The sequence below is a fragment of the Bombina bombina genome, chromosome 7 (genome assembly GCF_027579735.1).
Source record: "Bombina bombina isolate aBomBom1 chromosome 7, aBomBom1.pri, whole genome shotgun sequence".
Classification (NCBI taxonomy): Eukaryota; Metazoa; Chordata; class Amphibia; order Anura; family Bombinatoridae; genus Bombina; species Bombina bombina.
Window position 1 is genome coordinate 228,827,762 of NC_069505.1, and position 26,484 is coordinate 228,854,245.

Consider the following 26,484-nt stretch of genomic DNA (forward strand, 5'->3'; position numbering starts at 1 on the left):
CGTTAAACTCCTTCTAAAATATCTATAACATTCCAGATTTGTTTAGACAAAAGAAAAAGTTTACTATCACTTTAAGGACTGTGTGCATTGTGCGAGGGTGTCCGTGCCTTTAAGACTGTGCAAGTGTAATGTGATCTGTGCTGTTACGGCTGAGTGTGCTGCGTTTGTGCACCTGTACCATTAAAAATGTGTGTGTGGTCTGCGTTTGTGTCTGTCACTTTAATACTGGGTGGCCAATTTGGGTGTGTTTAAAAGCCTGTGTGCCTGCCCCTTAAAGACTGTGCATGGTGTGAGATGTTCCTTTAAGGCTGTGTGCGTTGCGTGTGGATGTATACTGTTATCGCTCCCTTTAAGACTGTGTGCATGTGGTGTGATTTTACCCACTAAATGTTGTGTGTGCCTGCCCCTTTAAGACTGTGTGAGCAGGCGGGGAGCGGCCCTTTAAGGCTTTGCTAGGTGTGCATGGTGTGAGCTGTTCCTTTAACACTGTGTGGTTATGGTGCAAGTTGTCCTTTTAAAGGCTGTGCACGTGCCCCTTTAAGACAGAACGTCTCTTTAAAACTGTGTGCCTGTACCTTGAAGACTGTGTACGCAGGTGCCGAGCTGCCCTTTAAGGTTGTGCTGCATGAACATTACGGTGATCCGTCCCTTTAAGACTGTGTGCGTGTGGTGCTAGTTAACCCTTTCAAGGCTGTGTGTTTTTTTTGTCAGTCCCTTTAAGACTGTGTGACCAGGTGCTATCCTGCCCTGGCTATGTGAACATTATTTCCTCAGCAGTTTGTACAGTTGTTACCGAGAGGGCTGCTTTAGTGTCTGTGTACAGTAAACATTTACAAATGTATAAACGCTGTAGGCTGAGGGTTTGATACAATGTATCCATGTAAGTGAGCAGAGCTGGCTGGCTCTGGAAAGTCTATGGGGAAACCAGGGACTTTACACCCCAAAATATGGCTACCTTTTTGTTCCTGGAGACACAAACACTGCAGCATTGTTGGTAGCCATCATCTGAACCCCCACGCCAATTTTTGCAGGAAAATAATGAGATATGGCTCAGAAAGAGATTTTACCGGACATTTGAGTCTCCGATCACTGAAAATAAAAGAATGATTGTGACTGCTCTGAATAAAGTGAATGGCACTTCCCCGTCTCCCCTCAGATCTATGACAGAGGTTGTATTGGGGTCCCTTACAGATTACAGTGACTGTCACACAGCCAGGTCCTGTGTCATTCTCGGTAGCCCCGGGGCTTGTTCTGCTCTCAGTTCGGGACTTGCTGAAGCTTCCCTGAGCGCCACGTACTTCCAACGCATCATACTAACTTCGCTGTACGCTCAGCTATATCCTTAATTAACAGCAAGTTCAGCCAATCACATTGCACCGCGATGCGCTAATATACACGGACGGCAGCCTATCAGGAAGAAGAGGTTGGAATTAGTTTCTAAGGTAACATGGATACTACATGCAGGGGGCGTGGCGCTACAGGTCAGTGGGCGGAGTCGTATAGTAGCCCAGGGGTGGTTAGATTGGAATTATGCCCGGCACGGGGAGGAGGGCACCCGGGAAGAGGCAAAGGGAAACTACAGCGGCCACTCACACAAGCAGCGCAGGGAGCACAGTGAGGATGGGGAAGGTAAGCACCAGTGACACGGAGAGTAACAGCCGCTTTATATACACAGGTGTCTGTATAGCATCAGTGGGATACAGGCTGGGGGCGTGCCCGTGAGCTACTGGGGTATCACAGTGATCAGCCCCTGCTCTGTAATTCTTCTGTTGTTTATGGCACAGACTGCTGCAAGGAGACAGCTCCAGGGGTGTGAGGCAGGTTCTAAAGTGTCACCAAGAGTGTCCTATGATGTTGTGTGACAACAGGTCCTGTAGGTCTGTATAGTGACAGTGCTGCTTTGTGATGTCATGTCCTGTAGGTCTGTATAGTGACAGTGCTGTTGTTGTGTGATGTCAGGTCCTGTAGGTCTGTATAGTGACAGTGCTGCTTTGTGATGTCATGTCCTGTAGGTCTGTATAGTGACAGTGCTGCTTTGTGATGTCATGTCCTGTAGGTCTGTATAGTGACAGTGCTGTTGTTGTCTGATGTCAGGTCCTGTAGGTCTGTATAGTGACAGTGCTGTGTGATGTCAGGTCCTGTAGGTCTGTATAGTAACAGTGCTGTGTGATGTCAGGTCCTGTAGGTCTGTATAGTGACAGTGCTGTTGTGTGATGTCAGGTGGTCCTGTAGGTCTGTGCTGTTGTTGTGTGATGTCAGGTCCTGTAGGTCTGTATAGTAACAGTGCTGTGTGATGTCAGGTCCTGTAGGTCTGTATAGTAACAGTGCTGTGTGATGTCAGGTCCTGTAGGTCTGTATACTAACAGTGCTGTGTGATGTCAGGTCCTGTAGGTCTGTATAGTAACAGTGCTGTGTGATGTCAGGTCCTGTAGTTCTGTATAGTAACAGTGCTGTGTGATGTCAGGTCCTGTAGGTCTGTGCTGTTGTGCGATGTCAGGTCCTGTAGGTCTGTATAGTGACAGTGCTGTTGTGTGATGTCAGGTCCTGTAGGTCTGTATAGTGACAGTGCTGTTGTGTGATGTCAGGTCCTGTAGGTCTGTATAGTGACAGTGCTGTTGTGTGATGTCAGGTCCTGTAGGTCTGTATAGTGACAGTGCTGTTGTTGTGTGATGGCAGGTCCTGTAGGTCTGTATAGTGACAGTGCTGTTGTTGTGTGATGTCAGGTCCTGTAGGTCTGTATAATGACAATGCTGTGTGATGTCAGGTCCTGTAGGTCTGTATAGTGACAGTGCTATGTAATGTCAGGTCCTGTAGGTCTGTATAGTGACAGTGCTGTTGTGTCATATCAGGTCCTGTAGGTCTGTATAGTGACAGTGCTGTTGTGTCATGTCAGGTCCTGTAGGTCTGTATAGTGACAGTGCTGTTGTGTCATGTTAGGTCCTGTAGGTCTGTATAGTGACAGTGCTGTTGTGTCATGTCAGGTCCTGTAGGTCTGTATAGTGACAGTGCTGTTGTGTCATGTCAGGTCCTGTAGGTCTGTATAGTGACAATGCTGTTGTGTCATGTCAGGTCCTGTAGGTCTGTATAGTGACAGTGCTGTTGTGTCATGTCAGGTCCTGTAGGTCTGTATAGTGACAGTGCTGTTGTGTCATGTCAGGTCCTGTAGGTCTGTATAGTGACAGTGCTGTTGTGTCATGTCAGGTCCTGTAGGTCTGTATAGTGACAGTGCTGTTGTGTCATGTCAGGTCCTGTAGGTCTGTATAGTGACAGTGCTGTTGTGTCATGTCAGGTCCTGTAGGTCTGTATAGTGACAGTGCTATGTAATGTCAGGTCCTGTAGGTCTGTATAGTGACAATGCTGTTGTGTGATGTCAGGTCCTGTAGGTCTGTATAGTGACAGTGCTATGTAATGTCAGGTCCTGTAGGTCTGTATAGTGACAATGCTGTTGTGTGATGTCAGGTCCTGTAGGTCTGTATAGTGACAATGCTGTTGTCATGTCAGGTCCTGTAGGTCTGTATAGTGACAGTGCTATGTAATGTCAGGTCCTGTAGGTCTGTATAGTGACAATGCTGTTGTGTGATGTCAGGTCCTGTAGGTCTGTATAGTGACAATGCTGTTGTGTCATGTCAGGTCCTGTAGGTCTGTATAGTGACAGTGCTGTTGTGTGATGACAGGTCCTGTAGGTCTGTATAGTGACAGTGCTGTTGTGTGATGTCAGGTCCTGTAGGTCTGTATAGTGACAGTGCTGTTGTGTCATGTCAGGTCCTGTAGGTCTGTATAGTGACAGTGCTGTTGTGTCATGTCAGGTCCTGTAGGTCTGTATAGTGACAGTGCTGTTGTGTCATGTCAGGTCCTGTAGGTCTGTATAGTGACAATGCTGTTGTGTCATGTCAGGTCCTGTAGGTCTGTATAGTGACAGTGCTGTTGTGTGATGACAGGTCCTGTAGGTCTGTATAGTGACAGTGCTGTTGTGTGATGACAGGTCCTGTAGGTCTGTATAGTGACAGTGCTGTTGTATGACAACAGGTCCTGTAGGTCTGTATAGTGACAGTGCTGTTGTGTGATGATATGTCCTGTAAGTCTGTATTTTGACAGTGCTGTTATGTGATGATATGTCCTGTAGGTCTGTATAGTGACAGTGCTGTTATGTGATGATATGTCCTGTAGGTCTGTACAGTGGCAGTGCTGTTGTGTGATGTCTGGTCCTGCAGGTGTGTTTGGTGACAGTCCTGTTCAATAACATGTCTTTCAGTTGTGTTTGATGACAGTCCTGCTATATGATGACAGGTCCTGCAGACTGTGTGCGTGTGGTGCTAGTTGACCCTTTCAAGGCTGTGTGTTTTTTTTTTTGTCAGTCCCTTTAAGACTGTGTGACCAGGTGCTATCCTGCCCTGGCTATGTGAACATTATTTCCTCAGCAGTTTGTACAGTTGTTACCGAGAGGGCTGCTTTAAGTGTCTGTGTACAGTAAACAGTTACAAATGTATAAAAACCTGTAGGCTGAGGGTTTGATACAATGTATCCATGTAAGTGAGCAGAGCTGGCTGGCTCTGGAAAGTCTATGGGGAAAACAGGGACTTTACACCCCAAAATATGGCTCCCTTTTTGTTCCTGGAGACACAAACATTGCAGCATTGTTGGTAGCCATCATCTGAACCCCCACGCCAATTTTTGCAGGAAAATAATGAGATATGGCTCAGAAAGAGATTTTACCGGACATTTGAGTCTCCGATCACTGAAAATAAAAGAATAATTGTGATTGCTCTGAATAAAGTGAATGGCACTTCCCCGTCTCCCCTCAGATCTATGGCAGAGGTTGTATTGGGGTCCCTTACAGGTTACAGTGACTGTCACACAGCCAGGTCCATGATGAAAGTTCCTGCAGGTGTGTTTGGTGAAAATCTGTGATGAGAGGCATTATAGCTTTGTATCAGGATGGTATCTTGAGATCTAGTAAAGGTCTTATAATGAGGACTTGTCTCATGTACGGGTCTTGCTTTGTTTTGAAGGGTTTTGATTTGTCCAGCGATACAGTAATGGTACGTGAGGTGATCCATATCCCTATGTTTATATGGTAACTGTTGTGCTTTGTGGTAATAGTGTCAGGTCTCCCTACACTGTTTGTTTTTGTACTCCTGCTGTTTGAAAGGTAACTGCCATGCTTAGTGACAATAGGGGCTTGCTGTGTAGCAATAAGTCCTATACTGTGCTGTGATCGAATAATACAGTGAAGTAACCGTATTCTGCTGTGTAGTGACAGATACAAATGTGTGTGGTGATTGGAGTCCTCATGTTTGCAAGGTGTGTGTATATATTATAGTATTCTCCTCAGGACCTTTTTAGCGGGTGCACCGTCCAGTTGATTTTACTGACCATCTGGCTAAAATATTAGCCAATATTAAAGGGATATACAACCCACATTTTTTCTTTCATGATTCAGATAGAGCATGTGGTTTTAAGGAACTTTCTAATTTACTCCTATGATCAATTTTTCGTTATTCTCTTGCTATCTTTATTTAAAGCTTAGGAGCCGGCCCATTTTAGGTTCAGAACCCTGAAGAGCGCTTGCTTTATTGGTGGCTACATTTAGCAAACCAATAAGCAAGCATAACCCAGGTTCTGAACCAAAAATTATCCGGCTCTTAAGCTTTACATTCTTGTTTTTTAACTAAAGATAGCAAGAGAACAAATAAAAATTGATAATAGGAGTACATTAGAAAGTTGCTTAAAATCACTGCTCTATCTGAATCGTTAAAGAAAAAAATTGTGTTTAGTGTCCCTTTTAAGCTAAAATGATCTAATATTAAAAATGTTCAATTTTTATTGAACATATTATCATTAAATACATTTGTTAAATTCTGTAATTATTCTGTGCTTTAAATAGTATATTAGAAAACAATTACACTTCCTCGACCTGGCTACTTAATGCCGCCTAGCTGGCTAAATTTTCTGTGGAGAACACTGTATATATGTGAGTGTGTAGGTATGTGTGTGTGTGTGTGTGTGTATGTATGTATATATATATATATATATATATATATATATATATATATATATATATATATATATATATATAATATATTTACCTGGGTAAAGCTGACATTACCCAAGCGGCTGTGGGTAAAGCCTGACGTATGATCTTAAATCCCCTCAGAGTTCAGAGTCACTGCATCAAAAATATATAGCATGCACTGTAATTCCCCCATCTTCACTATCTTTTTTGCCTCCGCTTGGGGTGTTCAAGGGTGGTGAAGCCCCCTTGTAAACCTCATTCCCAAAGGTTCACTTGGGGTGGATGCCAGAGGATTGACGGGGCGCCTTTCTTTGAACTCCCCAGACGGAGGCAAAAGAAATAGGGTATATGGGGGAATTACAATACATCAGACTTTACCAACAGCCGGTTGGACAATGTCCGTTTTACCCGTAACATATATATCGTCAATTTATTTGGCTTTATGTGAATTTTCATATAATTATGTAGTTTAAATATTTTGCTAACAGTAATTTTTTTAATGTAAAATTTAGTCACACCAATAGCGGCACACTTTTATTTTTTAAGTTATAATACATCTTGGTTGTAAAAAAACTGTTTTTATACATTTTTATACGGGTATATACGTAAGGCACTTTTCACTGTGCACTGATATACTGGAGGAGACCTGTCATATGGGCAGTATTGTAATGCAGATGTTATTTATTAGCAGGATGTGCATAATTCCAAATAAATTGGTACAGAGATCTACCATGTAGATGTACCATGTAGTAGCACAAGATACAAAATATGTTTACGGTATCATTTAGGTTTATAAGTAAACACGAACATTCTATCAGCCGCTACACGCTTGTAGAACAGTAGCACCAGATACAAAATATGTTTACGGTATCATTATGGTTTATAAGTAAACACAAACATTCTATCAGCCTCTACACGCTTGTAGAACAGTAGCACCAGATACAAAATATGTTTACGGTATCATTATGGTTTACAAGTAAACACGAACATTCTATCAGACGCTACACGCTTGTAGAACAGTAGCACCAGATACAAAATATGTTGACGGTATCATTATGGTTTATAAGTAAACACGAACATTAACATATAATTTTGAATTATATTAACAAACTGCATAACATTAGCTATGCTTTCACTTTATGCAGGTATTTTTTTCTTTATATATATATATATATATATATATATATATATATATATATATATATATATATATATATATATATATATTTTGCAGCATTTTCCTTTATAGTTGTGTGGATAATACCCCGTTTTGTGTAATGCTTTGGTCTTGTTAGCAGCAACTATGCATTTAAATTCTACTTTTTTCTTAGGCGTTTGTGCTCCCATCTGAGCTTGGCTGCTCAGGGTAGGTTTCTAGGAGACAGTAAAGCCAAAATCAAGCTTGCATGACTTCAGTTTACTTCTATTATTTTATTTGCTCTGTTCTCTTAATATTCTTTGTTGAAAAGCATACCTAGGTAGGCTCAGGAGCAGCAATGCACTACAGAGACCTAGCTGCTGATTGGTGGTGGCACATATGTCTCTTGTCATTAGCTCTTCTGATGTGTTCATCTAGCTCCCAGTTGATCATTTAGCAAATGGTAACAAGAGAATGAAGCACATTTGATAATAGAAGTAAATTAGAAAATTGAGTAAAATGATATGCTCTGTTTTACCTATGAAATAAAAAAGGGGGTGTATCTTGTCTCTTTAAAGAGAGATGAATGATGTAGCCTTTACGGCAGAATTGTTTTGGTGTTAGCACAAGTCTTATAAGCTGGTAGCAGGCTAATCAGGCTATGACTATACTGAGCCCATTTTTGGTTCAGAACCTGGGTTATGCTTGCTTATTGGTGGCTAAATGTAGCCACCAATTAGCAAGCACTATCCAGGGTGCTGAACCTAAAATGGGCCGGCTCCTAGGCTTTAATTTCCTGCTTTTTAAATATATATAGCAAGATAACAAAATTATAATTGGAGTAAATTAGAAAGTTGCTTAAAATTGCTGCTCTATCTGAATCATGAAAGGAAAAAAAATGGGTTTAGTATCCAAACCCCTTGAGTGCTAACAACGGCTCTGAGCTGTCACAAAGTTTCCCTCTGAGGTGCTAACAATGGCTCAGAGCCGTCACTAGCACTCTCCCACCTTCGTGAAGTTCTGGGGACCTCCATCCACTTCCACCTTGGTGATCTGGCCTGTATAGTGTCAGTGTATAGTGTCAGTTATAGGAAGATGGGGGAATGCTGCTTAGCTGTCTGTATCTCAGACCCACCATTGGAAAGGTAATCGTCTACCCTTTACAATGGTATAAAACTTGGGGGTGTACAGTAAAAAAGAAAAATAAAATGGATTTGGGGGTCTCTAAAAGCTCACAAATAAAGATCAAAATTGCCTAGAGACCCCCAAAATACATGCTCTAAAAATAAACTTGTTTATTTTTGAAAAATAAATATCGGTTTAAGTATTATAGCTAAATGATCACCGTGGTAACAAGCGTTACCGCAGTGATCACCTTGCTAAGAAATGTCGCATTCCCTTTTACAATACGGACTGATATTATATTTGTAATCCCATCAACACCTGGATAATGTGGTTACAAATTTAATACATGGTATGCTATTTAAAAAACCCCACACCAAATAATATTTTTATAATCAGTCTTTTAACGTGCGTGGAAGATGAGTAAAACACCCTCATTATGCAGCTCTTTTTTTGCAAAGAAGCTTATTTTTTTGCAATAAAATATATATTTTCTAGCGACAATTTCTTTAAAAATATCTATTTATTTTGGAAAGAGAATAAAAAAAAATAAAAAAAATAGTCTCAACTTTACCGGGTTATGTCTGCAATCAGACTGCTGTAGCCACCTGGGAAATTAAGATACATTAAATAAAGTACACATTTTTGGAAAGTGCACGCTTTGGCGCATCAAATGGGGGACTACAAGTATTAGCACAAAAATAGACAATGTAATAATAAGTAGAATATGGCTCTTTGCTAAAAATAAAAATATTTTTTATGCAAAGCACCATATTCCATTAATTGTTGCGCACCTCAGTTATGTGCTAGAGATACACGTAGCCCCTCATTTGATGCGCCAAAGGGTGTCCTTTCTACAAATTTGTGCTTTGTGTACTAAATTTTAATTTTCCAAGTGGTTAGAACTGTTTAATTGCAGACATGGCAATCTTGAAATCATCTAAAAAAAAATAAAAAATAGCCTTTCAACTTTTATGGATGATGTCTGCAATCAGACAGCTGTAGAAACCCAGGAAACTAAGATACATTAAAGTACACGTTTTCGGAAAGTGCACCCTTATGGCTCTTTGCTTAGAATTTTTTTTTTAAGCAATGCTACTTATTCCATTAATTGCTGCACACCTCAAATTCATGCTAGAAATACTTGTAGCCCCTCATTTAAATGCACCAAGGGGTGTACTTTCTGCAAATGTGTGCTTTGTGTACCCCATTTTAATTTCTCAGGTGGCTAGAACAGTTTAATTGCTGAAAACAGTACAGTAAATTCTAAGATGCTGTTTTTGATTAATTTATCAAATTCACATGCCTGCAATAAAACAGTGCGAAAAAACTGTGAAATGTTCTTAATTTCTGCTTATTTCAGACAGGTTACCTACTGCAAATATTTATCCACACAGGTTTTGATGATGGATATTAAAAAAAAAACCAGAAGTAAAAAAATACACTTTTTTTCCACATTTTACGTGCTATTTTTTAAACCTGATGATACATACACATATAATAATGGTATATTTTGAATCTGCTGGGTCTGCTGAAAAAAAGTGTTTAAATGTGAACTGCAACAAAAGCTCAAAACCAGCTTAGCACACAGGTGGGAAATGGCTTTAGCAGCCAAAGGATTACGCTTCAAACAAAGTTATTGACTATACATACTGTAGGTTTGCACTGTCCACAGTGATTGGCTATACATACTGTAGGTTTGCTCTATACACAGTGATTGACTGTACATACTGTAGGTTTGCCCTGTACACAGTGATTGGCTGTACATACTGTGGGTTTGCTCTGTACACAGTGAATGGCTGCACATGCTGTAGGTTTGCTCTATACACAGTGATTGGCTATACATACTGTAGGTTTGCTCTGTACATAGTGATTGGCTGTAGGGTTGCTCTGTACACAGTGATTGGCTGTAGATACTGTAGGGTTGCTCTGTACACAGTGATTGCCTGTACATACTATAGGTTTACTCTATACACAGTGATTGCCTGTACATACTGTAGGGTTGCTCTGTACACAGTGATTGCCTGTACATACTATAGGTTTACTCTATACACAGTGATTGCCTCAGTGACGTGCACTCATAGGAGGCAGGTGAGGCACTGCCGCACCTGCCATTTGGGGCAAATGAAAAAAATATATATAATTTTATTAAAAAAAAAAAAGTTAAAGTTAAATGTTTTTTTGTTTTTTTTTTACATTTCTAACTCGAGTCTAGGCACTGAGTTCTAGTTTTTCCTCTACTGCACAATATTTACATGTATTTAACTCTATAATATTGCGCAATAGAGAGGCACTGGGTTCTGTTTTTTCCTCTATTGCGCAATATTTACATGTATTTGTATAACTAGCCACTCTGCAGCACCACCCGGTGGTGACTTGCAGCAGCAGCGCGGCTGAAAAAAATGTTAAAGAGGCACCTCTGATGAGGCCTCGTATTTTCCCTGGGAGACAGAATCAGCCAATCAACACTGGTTGACTCCCTGGCCCTGCTGTATGGTGTCTACTGCGCATGCGCAACGAGGAGCAGTCTGGCGGCGCGGGAACAACAGTCAGTGCCTACCTGTTTGGGACTGACTGTCATGTCACTGAGCCAAGTAGAGAGTGGAGCCTGAGCTAATCGCAGCTGCTGCGCCCTGGTCCTGCCTGCCCTGACTGAGCCTGAGGAGCCGTCGCCGAGTCACCAACACAGTCACACAAGTAAGTCAGAAATATGACAAGCCATCGTGTGATGATTTATTGTGAGCACTGAGCAGTAAATATAAGGCAGAGACGAGTAGTGGCCGCCCCCCTCTGAGGTTAAGTGTTTGTGTGTTAGTGAGTGACCGTCAATGTTGCTAATGAGACTCTGACATCATCTTCTCCTCTGCTTACTAGATTTATTTGAGACTCGAATGAGCAGCCGGCATCTTGTGTTTTGTGAACAGACTGTATAAGGGAGTTAGGCAGTAATGTGGCTGCCCCCTCTGATGTTAAATAAACTTTGTGCCTGACGGTCCCAGTCAGTGTTGCTGCCTACTACTTGAGTGTCTGACATCTTCTCTGCTTACTAAATAAAATTTGCAGAATGAGTGGCCATCTTGTGATTTTGTGCACAGTAATAACAGATACTGGTACGTTGTGTAAGTCACTAATAACTGTTATGTATGATATGATTGATGAGATGAGGACCGGTCTGGTGATGCAGCAGTGGAACTACTGACAGGCAGTGGGGACTGGGGCTGGGAGACCACTATGTTATTGAGGCTGTTCAATATTCAAGGACATTATAAATTCACTGCCCATATGGATCAGTATACAATAAATGTAAAGACACAGCTTGTTTATTTATTTATTTTTTAAATGAATGAGAAATGCCCGGGAAATAAAATGTGAACTTTGCAGATTCATTTGAGATCTTGTCCAGCAGCGCCACCTGCTGGGTGTAGTTTATTTGTAAAGAGCTAATTGTGTACTACACCCAGCAGAGAAAATCTCAAATGCCGGTGTTCAAAAACACTGACTGAATCTGCAATGTTCACATTTTATTTCCAATGTATTTTTCAGTGCATCAATTCATTTAAAAAAATAAATAAATCAAATAGCTGTGTCTTTACATGTATTGTATAATGATCCATATGGTCAGTGAATTTAAATTAAATTTAATTTATTAATCTTGTATACGTGGTATTTTTGTCACTAATTCCTTAAAAACAAAATTACACAATACTGAGCCTTCCACTGGAAACAATCTGATTCTATGTGGTTAAATTGTTATTATTTTATATATTAAAAGATTGTGCTATGTTCTAATTACACAAAATATTTGTGTTTATTTTGTCCACCAGCGCCACCTGCTGGGTGTAGTTTACACAATAAAATAATAATAATTTATAACCCCAAATAATGAGATTGAGTTCCCACTGGAAGGCTCAGTAATGTGTAATTTTGTTTTTAAGGAATTGGTGACACAAATACCACTTATACAAGAATATTGTTATAGTTTTATATTTTAACTAAGAAATTAAGAGAACTACAATTGGAATTAGTGTACTGTAAAAAAAATTAGAACCCCCCCCCCCAACCTTTGATTGTAGAGCATTTACTGAGAGAGAAGTGTGTGTGAGAGAGAGAGAAGTGTGTGTGTGTAAGAGAGAAGTATGTGTGTGTGTGAGAGAGAGAAGTGTGTGTGTGTGTGTGAGAGAGAGAGAGAGAGAAGTGTGTGTGTGTGAGAGAGAGAGGTGTGTGTGTGTGAGAGAGAGAGAAGTGTGTGTGTGTGTGAGAGAGAGAGAGAAGTGTGTGTGTGTGTGAGAGAGAGAAGTGTGTGTGTGTGTGTGTGAGAGAGAGAGAAGTGTGTGTGTGTGTGAGAGAGAGAGAGAGAGAGAGAGAGAGAGAAGTGTGTGTGTGTGAGAGAGAGAGAAGTGTGTGTGTGAGAGAGAGAGAAGTATGTGTGTGTGTGAGAGAGAAGTGTGTGTGTGTGTGAGAGAGAGAGAGAGAGAGAGAGAGAGAGAGAAGTGTGTGTGTGTGAGAGAGAGAGAAGTGTGTGTGTGTGTGTGTGAGAGAGAGAGAGAAGTATGTGTGTGTAAGAGAGAGATAAAGAAGTGTGTGTGTGTGAGAGAGAGAGAAAGAAGTGTGTGTGTGAGAGAGAGAGAAAGAAGTGTGTGTGTGTGGGAGAGAGAGAGAAGTGTATGTGTGAGAGAGAGAGAGAGAGAGAGGTGTGTATGAGTGAGTGAGAGAGAAGTGTGTGTGAGAGGGAGAGAAGTTAGTGTGAGAGGGAGAGAAAGACGTGATTTGGATTCATATATTTGCTTCTCGGGCGTATAATAGTCAGTGCCTCATTAGCCTCTGACCTCACTGCACGTCACTGGATTGCCTGTACATACTGTAGGGTTGCTCTGTACACAGTGATTGGCTGTACATACTATAAGTTTGCTCTGCACACAGCGATTGGCTTTACAGCCTAAAGCATACTACTATTTTCCCCTCTTTTAAATTACTAGAATGCTGTCAATTTTAATAAGGTGGAAAAGTAATTATAAAAAATAGTAATACTATGTGTTAAAGGGATGTTAAATTGCTGTACTAAAATGCTCTAATTCAAATGTAATATTGTATTAGAGCTCTCTGTGCAATCTCTCCCCCTCTACTCACATAACCAATATGAGGGAGCAGAGCCCGTCAATCATCCAGATCAAGCAAGGTCAGGGTGATTTATCTCCTCCACCCCTGAACTGAGACAAGTAATGGGAATTGCTTCCTCAGTTCTCAGGCCCCACAGGGTCTCGGAAGCTGTGAATGCAAATTAATATATTTCCCTCCTGCATTTAACCCCTTTTAATATAAATGTTACCCGTAGTGTGCCAACATATGCAAATGTCATTGACATTTATCTGTTTACCTTAGAATGGGATAGTCGCATACATTGCCACACAGCATATCACAGACTAGGGATATACATTAATCATGTACATAACATTTTTTTTTTTTTTTTAAATAAATTTTTTATTGAGGTTATAAGGAATGTTACATATAATAGTCATCCAATGACAATATAAACAGAACAATGAGATATAAAACATATACCCACACAAATAGATAAGAAATAGTCAAATAAGAACTCTGGGGATGAATTCTGAGCATCAAGTAAAACAGGAGTACAATAACTATGAATTATGTCATTATCATAAAAGTGATATTGTATACCAAGCTCAGCAAGAATATCATGGATGAATAATGAGACCTCATTTTTATGTTATTTGTGTAGAGAGTATGACCTCCACCTTGTCAAGACAAACCATCATAGAATTATGTAGACTAATAAAGTTGAGGCAAGTGTGGATTAGAATTGATTGGCCTCTTTTGGACCAAGTTAGCAAGGGAGGGGGAAAGGGAGTTCAGCGGGCAAGAGCCGCTCTAGTTGAAGTAGGGAGGGTAGTGGGGGGCGGGGCCTTAAAGGGCAAGGGCATGCCATATGAGTGTAAAGGTAGACTTCAAGGAAGCGCTCTACTATTTCTAAAGCTAGTGTAGAGGGACATAGCTAATTTAATCCATATAGAAAAATTCCATGGGGAGGACATTACTGGATATACCTGCTAGTATAGCTTAGTGGGGTTGAATACTAACACATTCAGAGAATCAAGGACTTAATTTAAGCATACCTCACTATAAGTATTAGTCCCATACCCATCTACAGGTCCATAGTTTCCAACTTCTCTGGCGGTCATATTTTTAGAAATCTGAACATAGCTGATGATATTAGCTTGTCTATTAATAGATGACAATATACATTGGCAAAAATGGGCAATATGTTATATGATTACAGCCATACTATTGTGAGTTAAACATACAGAATGACACATATGTCCCTGAGTCACATAGTATATGGGATGCTATGCAGAGTATTCATTAACTAGCTGGAAGTCTGCGGACTCACCGTATTCAAAATATAGTATTAATGAATTAGAGAGCAATGATAAAGTGAACACAACGCGTATACTAATGTAAATACAATCTTATAGGTATCTTTTGGTCTATCCCCAAAAAGAGCTTTAACTATCTATAATATAAACTATTATTGTGCATGAAACTAAACTTAATGATAAAGTTGGTGACTTAGAAAGTGATCAATTTAAAAAAAACGACAGTGTACCATGGAGATGTAGGAAAATATAACAGGAGCCTTGCATAAGACATATTAATATGGAAATGAACTCCATTGTATATTGCGTCTGCATGGAGCTTAATTGTAAAACCTTATGTTCAATTTGCAAGACAGCATAAATTAAGTAGGATCTGTACTGGCTACTATACGTCTATAACTTAACAGTTGAGATGAGGCTCAAGCTAATACTCCCTCCTAGTTATATGAAATTAAGCTATTGACATCAAATTTTGAGGGGTAAATGTTACAGAAATATATGTGCTATGATATAATGATTTACAAGACAATCTGTGCAAACTGACAAACATTATGAGAGTATAGTCATGAAATTGTAACAATTCCTCAGTCCCCTATTCCTATTCCAGGGCATAGCTGATCTCAAATATAAATGTTAATAGGCCTAGATGCATATGTAGTATATTGTTGTAGATAGGGGACATGTTGGAGCATACAATTCAGTCAGCTAGGTTACATCTCTCTTTTTCAGTTGACTATAAGTAGTAAAGGGCAATCTAACACGTAGATTACTTGGTTGCTATCAGAATTGCCTCCACAACATTCAATGTAACATGTAAAACCAAATTACGGCAAATTAGTGCAAGTTCCCTAAAGCTTAATGCTGTACAATTCCAACATACACAGTGTGCCATAAAGGCAATATATATAAGATCAAAAGAGATCCTGGGGATATCATGGTTATGAGCTGTCTTTTCTCCCTCGTGCTGGCAATGAAAGAGAAAAATAAAACAAAAAAAAATAAAAAGGTAATTGGGGAGTCTTGCCAAGATAAACAGTACAATGTAAGGATATGGCTTTACAAGAGCTGAATATTGTTCAACGTCCTGAAGCAGCTTCACATTTATGAGCCATACAATTGGAGCAGTATAAACAATGAGATTCTTGTGGGGGAACCTGTTAAGTGAATTAATCCTTCCTTGAACTCTGATGCAAATATGAACAACATTATATATGGATATTAGCTCCGGGAGCGGTGCAGAGCCAAATCTTATGTCCCAAAAGCAATCTGTGTCTTGAAATGTTTCTCCTACCTGTCTTCTGGGAAGAGATATGAGTTAAGGAGAAGTGGGCTCCCTAAATTGCTCCTACTTACTGAAGATATATGTTAGGTGGTGTCTAATCCTACTCATCAGCTCGGGAGCTATATGCTACACAAAATGGCGGCCATATAGATCTTGCAGAGAAACATAAAAGCTGCGTTGCAGGTAGACATATTATCTAAAAGTACGGCTGCATAATAAAAAGAGAAAAAGCCCCACACATACAACTATCATAAGTCCCATGAGTTTCCAACCTGTGATGTCACGTTCAGTTGCAGGTAAGAGTCGGGTGCCTAAGGTGTCGGGGCTGTAAACATAAATTTACCCCACTCCAACTCTTGATTTCATCAGCACATTAGTTGTTGGGGAGATCTGCCAATATGCTGCACTGCAACAGCGACAAAGAGCCCCCAGGATCAGCGAGCCGGGTCCGGCGACTGTCAGTGACTCAGGCATGTGTAGATTCTCCTTCTGGCTCGCGGTCATACCCAGGGGCCTGGTCGCATATCGGGGATACCAATAAGGGCCAGGGATGTAGCTGTAGTCGCCAAGGTTCCCGTGGTAGTCAGCACTTAGGTCAGTTCCCGACAGAGTTGGGGTTCCTGTTGGTTGGCTGCATACATGAGCAGAAATTGTCTTGCTCGTAAGCTGATGACCTGAGTTTTCCCCTGCACGATCCTTATCCCCTGAGGCAAGAGGGGTTAAGCATATGAAGGCTTCTTGCGCCTGGGTTGATGATGTTGTTACAACATCGCACTGCGCAGTAATAGTATTTGGAGGTATCTGTATTTGAGCTTGGGTCTCCACACGTTCGGCTACTACAGCAGCAGTCACCTCCTCATGCTCATCTCTACCCCGGATAATAGATCTCAGGTCCTTGAATTGACTTGTCATCCGGCGGTCAAGGTCTTCCAATAGAGCTCCCAGAACTCTATAAAAATCCTCCATGATGGGGTATTGGTGCTGACAGGGTTTGGCCGATTAAACTGGCTTATAATTGAAGTATATTGAGAGTTCAAGATGGTGCCTTACCCCACATGGCTTCACGAGAGAATATGTGTTACTCGTCTATCTTCAGATTTGGGGAATTTCCATTTCATGTAAAGTGTCAAGCAGATCTATAGGGTCTTTAGATGGTTAATGAAGAGAGTAAATAAATATTAGGGCTTATATTAGCTGGTTAATGCATGGATTTTTAGTCCCAAAACCAAGAGCTGTAAGGAAACACGTCTGGTCTCCATGATAGTTGGCTCCGCCCCATCATGTACATAACATTTTAGGATTTGAATCTAAGTCATCAGAACTATAGAACAGTAAATATAGTTTCCAGGCCATGAATATAGTACAGCCTGTACATTTAGATGTAATTGGCAAGAGGGAAAGAAAGAAGAGATGAGGGAAGAAAGTGTTTTAAGAACAGGTTACACTTTACCTGAGTTCATTGTATAGAATTAAGATTTATGAAACTATCCGCTCATTTAAGATTCCCCAAAAAATGATTTGTAACTTACATTATTGTCCTCATTCTGAAGAACCTGCTGTCTGCTGCTGCGGTTTCTTGTGGGTGGACACTGTACTACTCTATCATAAAGCTAGATGGCGCTTTAGTGGATGTTGAAAAAGTAAAAAAGTCTACCTGCCAATTACAGGACTGTTTGCTTGGGGTGTCGCTATCAGGGTGGGGGGTGCTATAGCATCCTCTGCCCGCACTCCCGGGAACCATCACTGAATCTTTACATGTTGATAGATTCCTGCTTATACTGGGCCAGATTACAAGTGGAGCGCTAAATATTTATTTCACAAAAGTGATATTGCGCTCCATTGAGTATTACCAGCGCCCGCTAATATTCTCTGGTATTGCAAGTTGAGAGCGCGCTTCCATAGGCTCCAATGGGAGCCTCGTTCTCATGCTGTCAGACACTGCATTAGAACCTAGCACAGTGAAGTATTTACACATATTAACACATAAATATATATGGTTATAAGAGTAAAGATACAGTTCCCATAGACCGCAATGTAAAGGCACTTTTTGTTTAATAACACCCCACAGCCGTCAACTTCAGCCCCTTAAGTGCAGTTAAAAAAAAAAAAAAAAAGATTTTTTTTTTTTAAAGAAAACGAACATTTGGGGGACATTTATAATTTATAAAATTAACCAGAGATCTGATCTCTGGTCTTGGTAATTTTAAAAGCGCTACCATAATTGCTACTGCGAGCCATCTTCTGCACGTGTGCTAATGAGATAGCTGAACGCACATGGCTAGATGTCACATTACTTGGCCAGGACGTTTGTTTTTATGTTAGAGGATGACACATCATGACGTTACTTTCCCTTAGGCTATCCGGGAAAACATCCTTATACATATGACGTATACAGTTATGCCGGTGGAAGGGCTTCTCTGCAACATGCTGCATGAATTCTGCGGCCGCAGATTCCTTCATCTATATGGTATTTTTTTACAGGAATATTAAAGTGTAAAAAGAAACTGCTCTTATGTGTTAGAGCATTTTATTATCAATCCTTGCAGAGGGATAACACACATAGTAGGTGGGTATTCTGTCTAATGAGATGGATGTAGTGAACCGAGCGCTAGTGTCTAAGCCTTAAGCTCACTTCCAAGAAGTCCCCTAGTAGACTTTAGAGAGCACAAAATGAACATGAAGGGGAAGGGAGCACTAGAAAGCTAAAAAGGCTAAAATATCTAAAAGAAAAATAAATACAATTTATTGTATGAGCACGATAAAAACAGCAAATAGAGTTAGAATAAAATATGATTAAAGCCTACATGGATCCATGATATTTACTTAGAAAGTAAATAACAATGTAACAATACGGGTATATAGCACAAAATTGCAATGTTACAATACGGGTGTATAGCACAAAAATGCAGATGCTTATGCAAAGGATAAAACACAACAATGGGAAGTACCCTATCTTATAGTGGTTCAATCTTCAATAATATGAAAAAAAGAAAGTAAGTGGTAATCACAAATCTAACTTAGTGAGATGAAATATGTAAATAAATCTATACCTAGGTGTAATTACACATTTTTTGTATTTTATATTTTTTGGTTTATCAGATACTCCAAAAATGTGTCAAAATTGTGTCAATACCAATAAATACAAAATAACAGTCAAATAGTGTCCAAAACCAAACAGTCCAAAGTGTCCAGCTGTGATTGTCCTAATGTGGAAATAGTCTCATCATTCCATCTTCAAAGTGGAAAAAAACCATCAAAAATAATCACACCAATGCGCAATAATCCAAATTAATATTTAAAATTCAAAAATGAAAATCCAAAATTCAAAGTGAAAAAAAAATTGTATTTTTGTTTTATTTCAGGTTCAGGATACATCGTTTTTTCTTTTGTTTTTTTTTCAGCTATTTTTTCATAGGATTCACCACTGTTTAAGGTCTGACTCTTGATTCTTGTTCTTATTTTTCACTTTGAATTTTGGATTTTCATTTTTGAATTTTGGATATTAATTTGGATTATTGCGCATTGGTGTGATTATTTTTGATGTTTTTTTTCCACTTTGAAGATGGAATGATGAGACTATTTCCACATTAGGACAATCACAGCTGGACACTTTGGACTGTTTGGTTTTGGACATTATTTGACTGTTATTTTGTATTTATTGGTATTGACACAATTTTGACACATTTTTGGAGTATCTGATACACATTTTTTGTATTTTATATATTTTGGTTTAATTACACCTAGGTATAGATTTATTTACATATTTCATCTCACTAAGTTAGATTTGTGATTACTACTTACTTTCTTTTTTTCATATTATTGAAGATTGAACCACTATAAGATAGGGTACTTCCCATTGTTGTGTTTTATCCTTTGCATAAGCATCTGCATTTTTGTGCTATACACCCGTATTGTTACATTGTTATTTACTTTCTAAGACATATCATGGATCCATGTAGGCTTTAATCATATTTTATTCTAACTCTATTTGCTGTTTTTATCGTGCTCATACAATAAATTGTATTTATTTTTATTTTTAGATATTTTAGCCTTTTTAGCTTTCTAGTGCTCCCTTCCCCTTCATGTTCATTTTGGGATAACACACATAGTTAAAGTCGGCTCCGGAGCAGCAGTGCAATACTGGGAACTAGCTGAACATATCTGGTGAGCCAAAGACAAATGGAATGTGTGTGTGTGTGTGTGTGTGTAGCCACCAATCGCCAGCTAGCTCCAAGCTCTGCATTGCTTTTCCTTAGCCTACCTAGGTATGTCTTTCAACAAAGGATACCAAGAGAACAGTCAGTTTGATAAAATAAGTAAATTGAATAGTTTCTGTAAATTGCATTCTCTTTCTAAACCATGAACAATTAGTTTTGACTTTCATGTCCCTTTAAACAGATGAATATATATATATATATATTGTCTCCACACTGTCAGCCACCATAAATCGCCACAATTTAAAGGTGCATGATACTGTGATAGTAAAATGCACTAACGAATGCCCCCACAAACACACAGATTTAAATCCTCCCCTGGATCAGCTATACACTTCTGATCCTGGGACTGGATCTGGGGCAGTGATTGGTGGGTACAGACATATTGCCAATCCTTAGGGGTCAATAATCTGTTAGAAAATGTTATCTACTGATTTTTCTACAAAATTCACTATTAAAGTCTAATGGGATTATTATAAATAAATTGTTTGATAAGCTTCTCCAGAGGTTTATGATCAGCACCTTTATGTAGGCTCTAGAATAAACTCTTACAGTGTTTTCCACATAACATTTTGCCTTCCAGATGGCATTAGGAAGTAGACAGGTTAGGACTGTTTAATACTTTGCGCTATTATATTTCTGTTGTATATAAATGTTACCTAACTTATCTTATCCAAAGCACAAATTAATTGCATAATTTAACATAATTTGATTTAAAGTGAAGGTCAATTTTAACTCACTGCCCAGCACCCATGCAAAGATTAACATATAAAGATAAAAGTCGCTAACTTTTTAAAAAAAAAAAGTATATGTAATTATAATAAAAGATATATATATTATACCGTGTTTTGTTATCGTTACTCCTCCCCCGCTCCACTTCCTTATTTTCATCTAATGACATATCGATCGTAAGAACAACACGACCGCGTCACTGCAAAGCTCGTGCACAACACCGGCCTCAATATGCGCATGCGTATTATATCCGCATTCGCGCATGCGTATAAAAGTTCAGTCCCTAGCAGCGTTAGTTGTTACATTGTATTCACAGTATTGTCAAGTAGAAACGATACTTTGGAACATAATAGAGTAAATTGCTTTAGCAGAAGTTGTTTCTCTTATTACTTTCTGGCTAATAATATTGAATGAAAGTATATAATAACGTTACGCTTATAATTGATACTTTAATCCATGTCACATTTCGTTTATCTTCCTTTTTATATAAACAATCTTTTTCATACTAATGATTTTGAAGTTAGAGAAAAGATATAATGCATAAACAATATGATTAATTAATATAGATAATGATACTTCGATATTAATAAATATCAATACATTGCAATATACAATTGTAATGTTAAAGTGAATTAATTATCTTATCACTCATGTTAGATTGAGAAGTAATGTTCTAACTGATAAAGATTGAAAAAAAAAATGCATAAAGTTGGTGGTGATTTAGTCTGTACAAAAATAATAGACATAGTGTGCAGTATATAAATTTTAAATCATAACATTTAATGAATAAAGTCTACAAAGTGATTGCTAATTTAGTTATATTTAGACATAAATAGATAACATTCATACATACAAATGTATTAATTCATTAGATAAGACAGTGATATAGTATGACTTCTAAAGCTAAAGAACGATATACTCACATAAAAGAAAAGAATAAAACAGTAATACTGAAAAGTATAGATAGAAATAAATTTTGATTTACAAAATAGGGTATGCAATGTATAATGTATAAGATATAAAAAGATAGTTTGATAATTTGAAATAAAGTAATATACGACTTGATATTTACACTTTATATATGTGGTAGCCATCCCAAACCATGTGTAATTCAAAATAACAGATAAAGTAAAACAATATATATAAGAAGTGCATCACTTTATCTATGTGTTTACATGTAAAAAAAAGTATAGCTGTAATCAATTTAATACGGTAAAAATGTAAATAAGTAATGTATTTATTATGTATATGAATTTCGAAAAGTATTAATCGGTATCTTACTTTTTAAATCCTGTTATATAATGTTTTTGTATTTATCTAAAAACACAGCGTAAATAGCGATTGGATCAGTTATGATAGTTTTATATTTTGGAATAAATTAATATAAGACTTGATATTTACACTTTATATATGTGGTTGCCATCCTAAAGCATCTTTAATCCAAAATAACAAATAAAGTAAAACAATATATATAAGAAGTGCATAACTTTATCTATGTCTTTACATGTAAAAACAAGTATAGCTATAATCAATTTAATACGGTAAAAATGTAAATAAGTAATGTATTTATTATGTATATAAATTTGTAAAAGTATTAATCAGTATCTTACTTTTTAAATCCGGTTATATAATGTATTTGTATTTATCTAAAAACACAGCGTAAATAGCGATTGGATCAGTTATGATAGTTTGATATTTTTGAATAAATTAATATAAGACTTGATATTTACACTTTATATATGTGGTTGCCATCCTAAACCATCTTTAATTCAAAATAACAAATAAAGTACAACAATATATATAAGAAGTGCATCACTTTATCTATGTGTTTACATGTAAAAACAAGTATAGATATAATCAATTTAATACGGTAAAAATGTAAATAAGTAATGTATTTATTATGTATATGAATTTAGAAAAAATATTAATCAGTGTCTTACTTTAGAAATGCGGTTATATAATGTTTTTGTATATATATAAAAACACAGCGTAAATAGCGATTGGAACAGTAATGATAGTTTGTTATTATGAAATAAATTAATATAAGACTTGATATTTATACTTTATATATGTGGTAGCCATCCCAAACCCAGTTTAATTAAAAATAATAGATAAAGTAAAACAATATATATAAGAAGTGCATCACTTTATCTATGTGTTTATATGTAAAAACAAGTATAGCTATAATCAATTTAATACGGGTCAAAATGTAAATAAGGAATGTATTTATTATGTATATGAAATTGTAAAAGTAATAATCAGTATCTTACTTTAGAAATGCGGTTAGATAATGTATTTGTATATATCTGAAAAAACAGAGTGAATAGCGATTGGATCAGTAATGATAGTTTGAAAATTTGAAATAAAGTAATATAAGACTTGATATTTACACTTTATATATGTGGTAGCCATCCCAAAACATGTTTAATTCAAAATAACAGATAAAGTAAAACAATATATATGAGGAGAATCACTTTATCTATGTGTTTATATTTAAATAAAAGTATAGGTATAATCAGTAGAAATGTAAATAAGTAATGTCTTTGTTAGGTATATGAATTTTGAAAAGTATTAATCAGTATCTTACTTTAGAAATCCTGTTATATACATTATTTATTTATTTATTTATATATATATATATATATATATATAAACCTAGCGTAAATATATCGTTAGTAATTGATTTCCTAATATTGCCACAATAAATACTTCTTATTACACTTTAAATTTATTCAATTATTTTTGAAAAGTCACTTTTTGGGGCATCTGTTGAAACGATACTTACCAGTTTTGAAGCTTAGTATGAAAAAACAGTGTAATTGTACGTGCTTTCTTCAATTGCGCTTGCTCCGTACGGACTGATTCAATGTATCGAATGCAGAAAGACAAGCTAATATGCATGCGCAAATCATGCACGAGCATGACGACGATGACGACACCGGCAGTTACACGCATGCACACTATTGAATGATGACGCGGGTAAAAAGGGGCAGGACGCCCCGGGGGAAGTAAAGGAATTGGATGTTAGATCGAGAAAATATGTCAATCAAAAGAGGGAACATGTCGGGCGGACAATTGCGGCAATACGGAGGTAAATGTAAAAGGAAAATTCATACTAAATGCATAATTATAAAGATTTTGATGAATGAACATAATAATATTTCTCTTGTTAAGTGTATCCAGTCCACGGATCATCCATTACTTGTGGGATATTCTCCTTCCCCAACAGGAAGTTGCAAGAGGATCACCCACAGCAGAGCTGCTATATAGCTCCTCCCCTAACTGCCATATCCAGTCATTCTCTTGCAACTCTCAACAAAGATGGACGTAGTAAGAGGAGAGTGGTGTATTATAGTTAGTTTCTTAACTTCAATCAAAAGTTTGTTATTTTTAAATGGTACCGGAGTGTACTGTTTTATCAAAGGCAGCATTAGAAGAAGAATCTGCCTGTGATTTCTATGATCTTAGCAGAAGTAACTAAGATCCATTGCCGTTCTCACATATTCTGAGGAGTGAGGTAACTTCAGAGAGGGAATGGCGTGCAGGTTTTCCTGCAATAAGGTATGTGCAGTAAACATATTTCTAGGGATGGAACTTGCTAGAAAAATGCTGCTGATACCGGATTAATGTAAGTTAAGCCTAAATGCAGTGATTTAATAGCGACTGGTATCAGGCTTATTAACAGAGATACATACTCTTATAAAAGTGTAATATAAAATGTTTGCTGGCATGTTTAATCATTTTTATATATGCTTTGGTGATAAAACTTATTGGGGCCTAGTTTTTTCCACATGGCTGGCTTTATTTTTGCTAGAAAGTTTCCTGAGGCTTTCCACTGTTATAGTATAAAAGTTACAGTTGGTGCAGTTAAAATTACAAACTGTGACAGTCAGCTTCACTCAGCAGTCCCCTGCATGCTATAGGACATCTCTGATGGGCTCAAAAGGCTTCAAAAGTAGGAGCTGTGGCAGTTGTTATGACTGTTTAAAAAACATATTTTTCGTTTTGTTAATCTGTTTTTTGTATTAAGGGGTTAATCATCATGGGTGCAATGCTCTGCTTACTTGTTACATACACTGTAAAAACTTTGTTAGTGTAACTGCCTTTTTTCACTGTTATTTCAAATTTTGCCAAAATTTGTTTCTCTTAAAGGCACAGTAACGTTTTTTATATTGCTTGTTAACTTTGTTTAAAGTGTTTTCCAAGCTTGCTAGTCTCATTGCTAGTCTGTACAAACATGTCTGACACAGAGGAAACTACTTGCTCATTATGTTTAAAAGCCATTGTGGAGCCCCATAGGAGAATGTGTACTAAATGTATTGATTTCACCTTAAACAGTAAAGATCAGTCTTTATCTATAAAAGAATTGTCACCAGAGGGGTCTGTCGAGGGGGAAGTTATGCCGACTAACTCTCCCCACGTGTCGGACCCTTCACCTCCCGCTCGAGGGACGCACGCTAATATGGCGCCAAGTACATCAGGGATGCCCATAGCGATTACTTTGCAGGACATGGCTGCAATCATGAATAATACCCTGTCACAGGTATTAGCCAGATTGCCTGAATTGAGAGGCAAGCGCGATAGCTCTGGGGTTAGACGAGATACAGAGCGCGTAAGAGCCATGTCTGATACTGCGTCACAATATGCAGAACCTGAGGACGGAGAGCTTCAGTCTGTGGGTGACTTCTTTGAATCGGGGAGACCTGATTCAGAGATTTCTAATTTTAAATTTAAGCTTGAGAACCTCCGTGTGTTACTTGGGGAGGTATTAGCTGCTCTGAATGATTGTGACACAATTGCAGTGCCAGAGAAATTGTGTAGGCTGGATAAATACTATGCAGTGCCAGTGAGTACTGATGTTTTTTCCAATACCTAAAAGGCTTACAGAAATTATTAGTAAGGAGTGAGATAGACCCGGTGTGCCCTTTTCCCCACCTCCTATATTTAGAAAAATGTTTCCAATAGATGCCACTACACGGGACTTATGGCAGACAGTCCCTAAGGTGGAGGGAGCAGTTTCTACTTTAGCAAAGCGTACCACTATCCCGGTTGAGGACAGTTGTGATTTTTCAGATCCAATGGATAAAAAATTAGAGGGTTACCTTAAGAAAATGTTTATTCAACAAGGTTTTATTTTACAGCCCCTTGCATGCATTGCGCCTGTCACTGCTGCGGCGGCGTTCTGGTTTGAGGCCCTGGAAGAGGCCATCCATACAGCTCCATTGACTGAAATTATTTACAAGCTTAGAACACTTAAGCTAGCTAACTCATTTGTTTCTGATGCCATTGTTCATTTGACTAAACTAACGGCTAAGAATTCCGGATTCACCATCCAGGTGCGTAGGGCGCTATGACTTAAATCCTGGTCAGCTGATGTGACTTCAAAGTCTAAATTACTTAACATTCCTTTCAAGGGGCAGACCTTATTCGGGCCTGGTTTGAAAGAAATTATTGCTGACATTACTGGAGGTAAGGGTCATACCCTTCCTCAGGACAGGGCTAAATCAAGGGCCAAACAGTCTAATTTTCGTGCCTTTCGAAATTTCAAGGCAGGTGCAGGATCAGCTCCCTCTACTTCAAAACAAGAG

At 38.2% G+C, this 26,484-nt stretch overlaps 1 protein-coding gene across 1 annotated transcript in view; it reads left to right on the forward strand.

The window, feature by feature from the left end:
- Positions 1–1,476: 1,476 nt before the first annotated feature.
- Positions 1,477–26,484, forward strand: part of NUCB2 (nucleobindin 2) — a 250,840-nt gene continuing 225,832 nt past the window's right edge. The window contains exon 1 of the mRNA XM_053720637.1: positions 1,477–1,629. Coding sequence (XP_053576612.1) covers positions 1,531–1,629 — 99 coding nt within the window. The 5' untranslated portion in view covers positions 1,477–1,530. The remainder of the gene's footprint in view (positions 1,630–26,484) is intronic.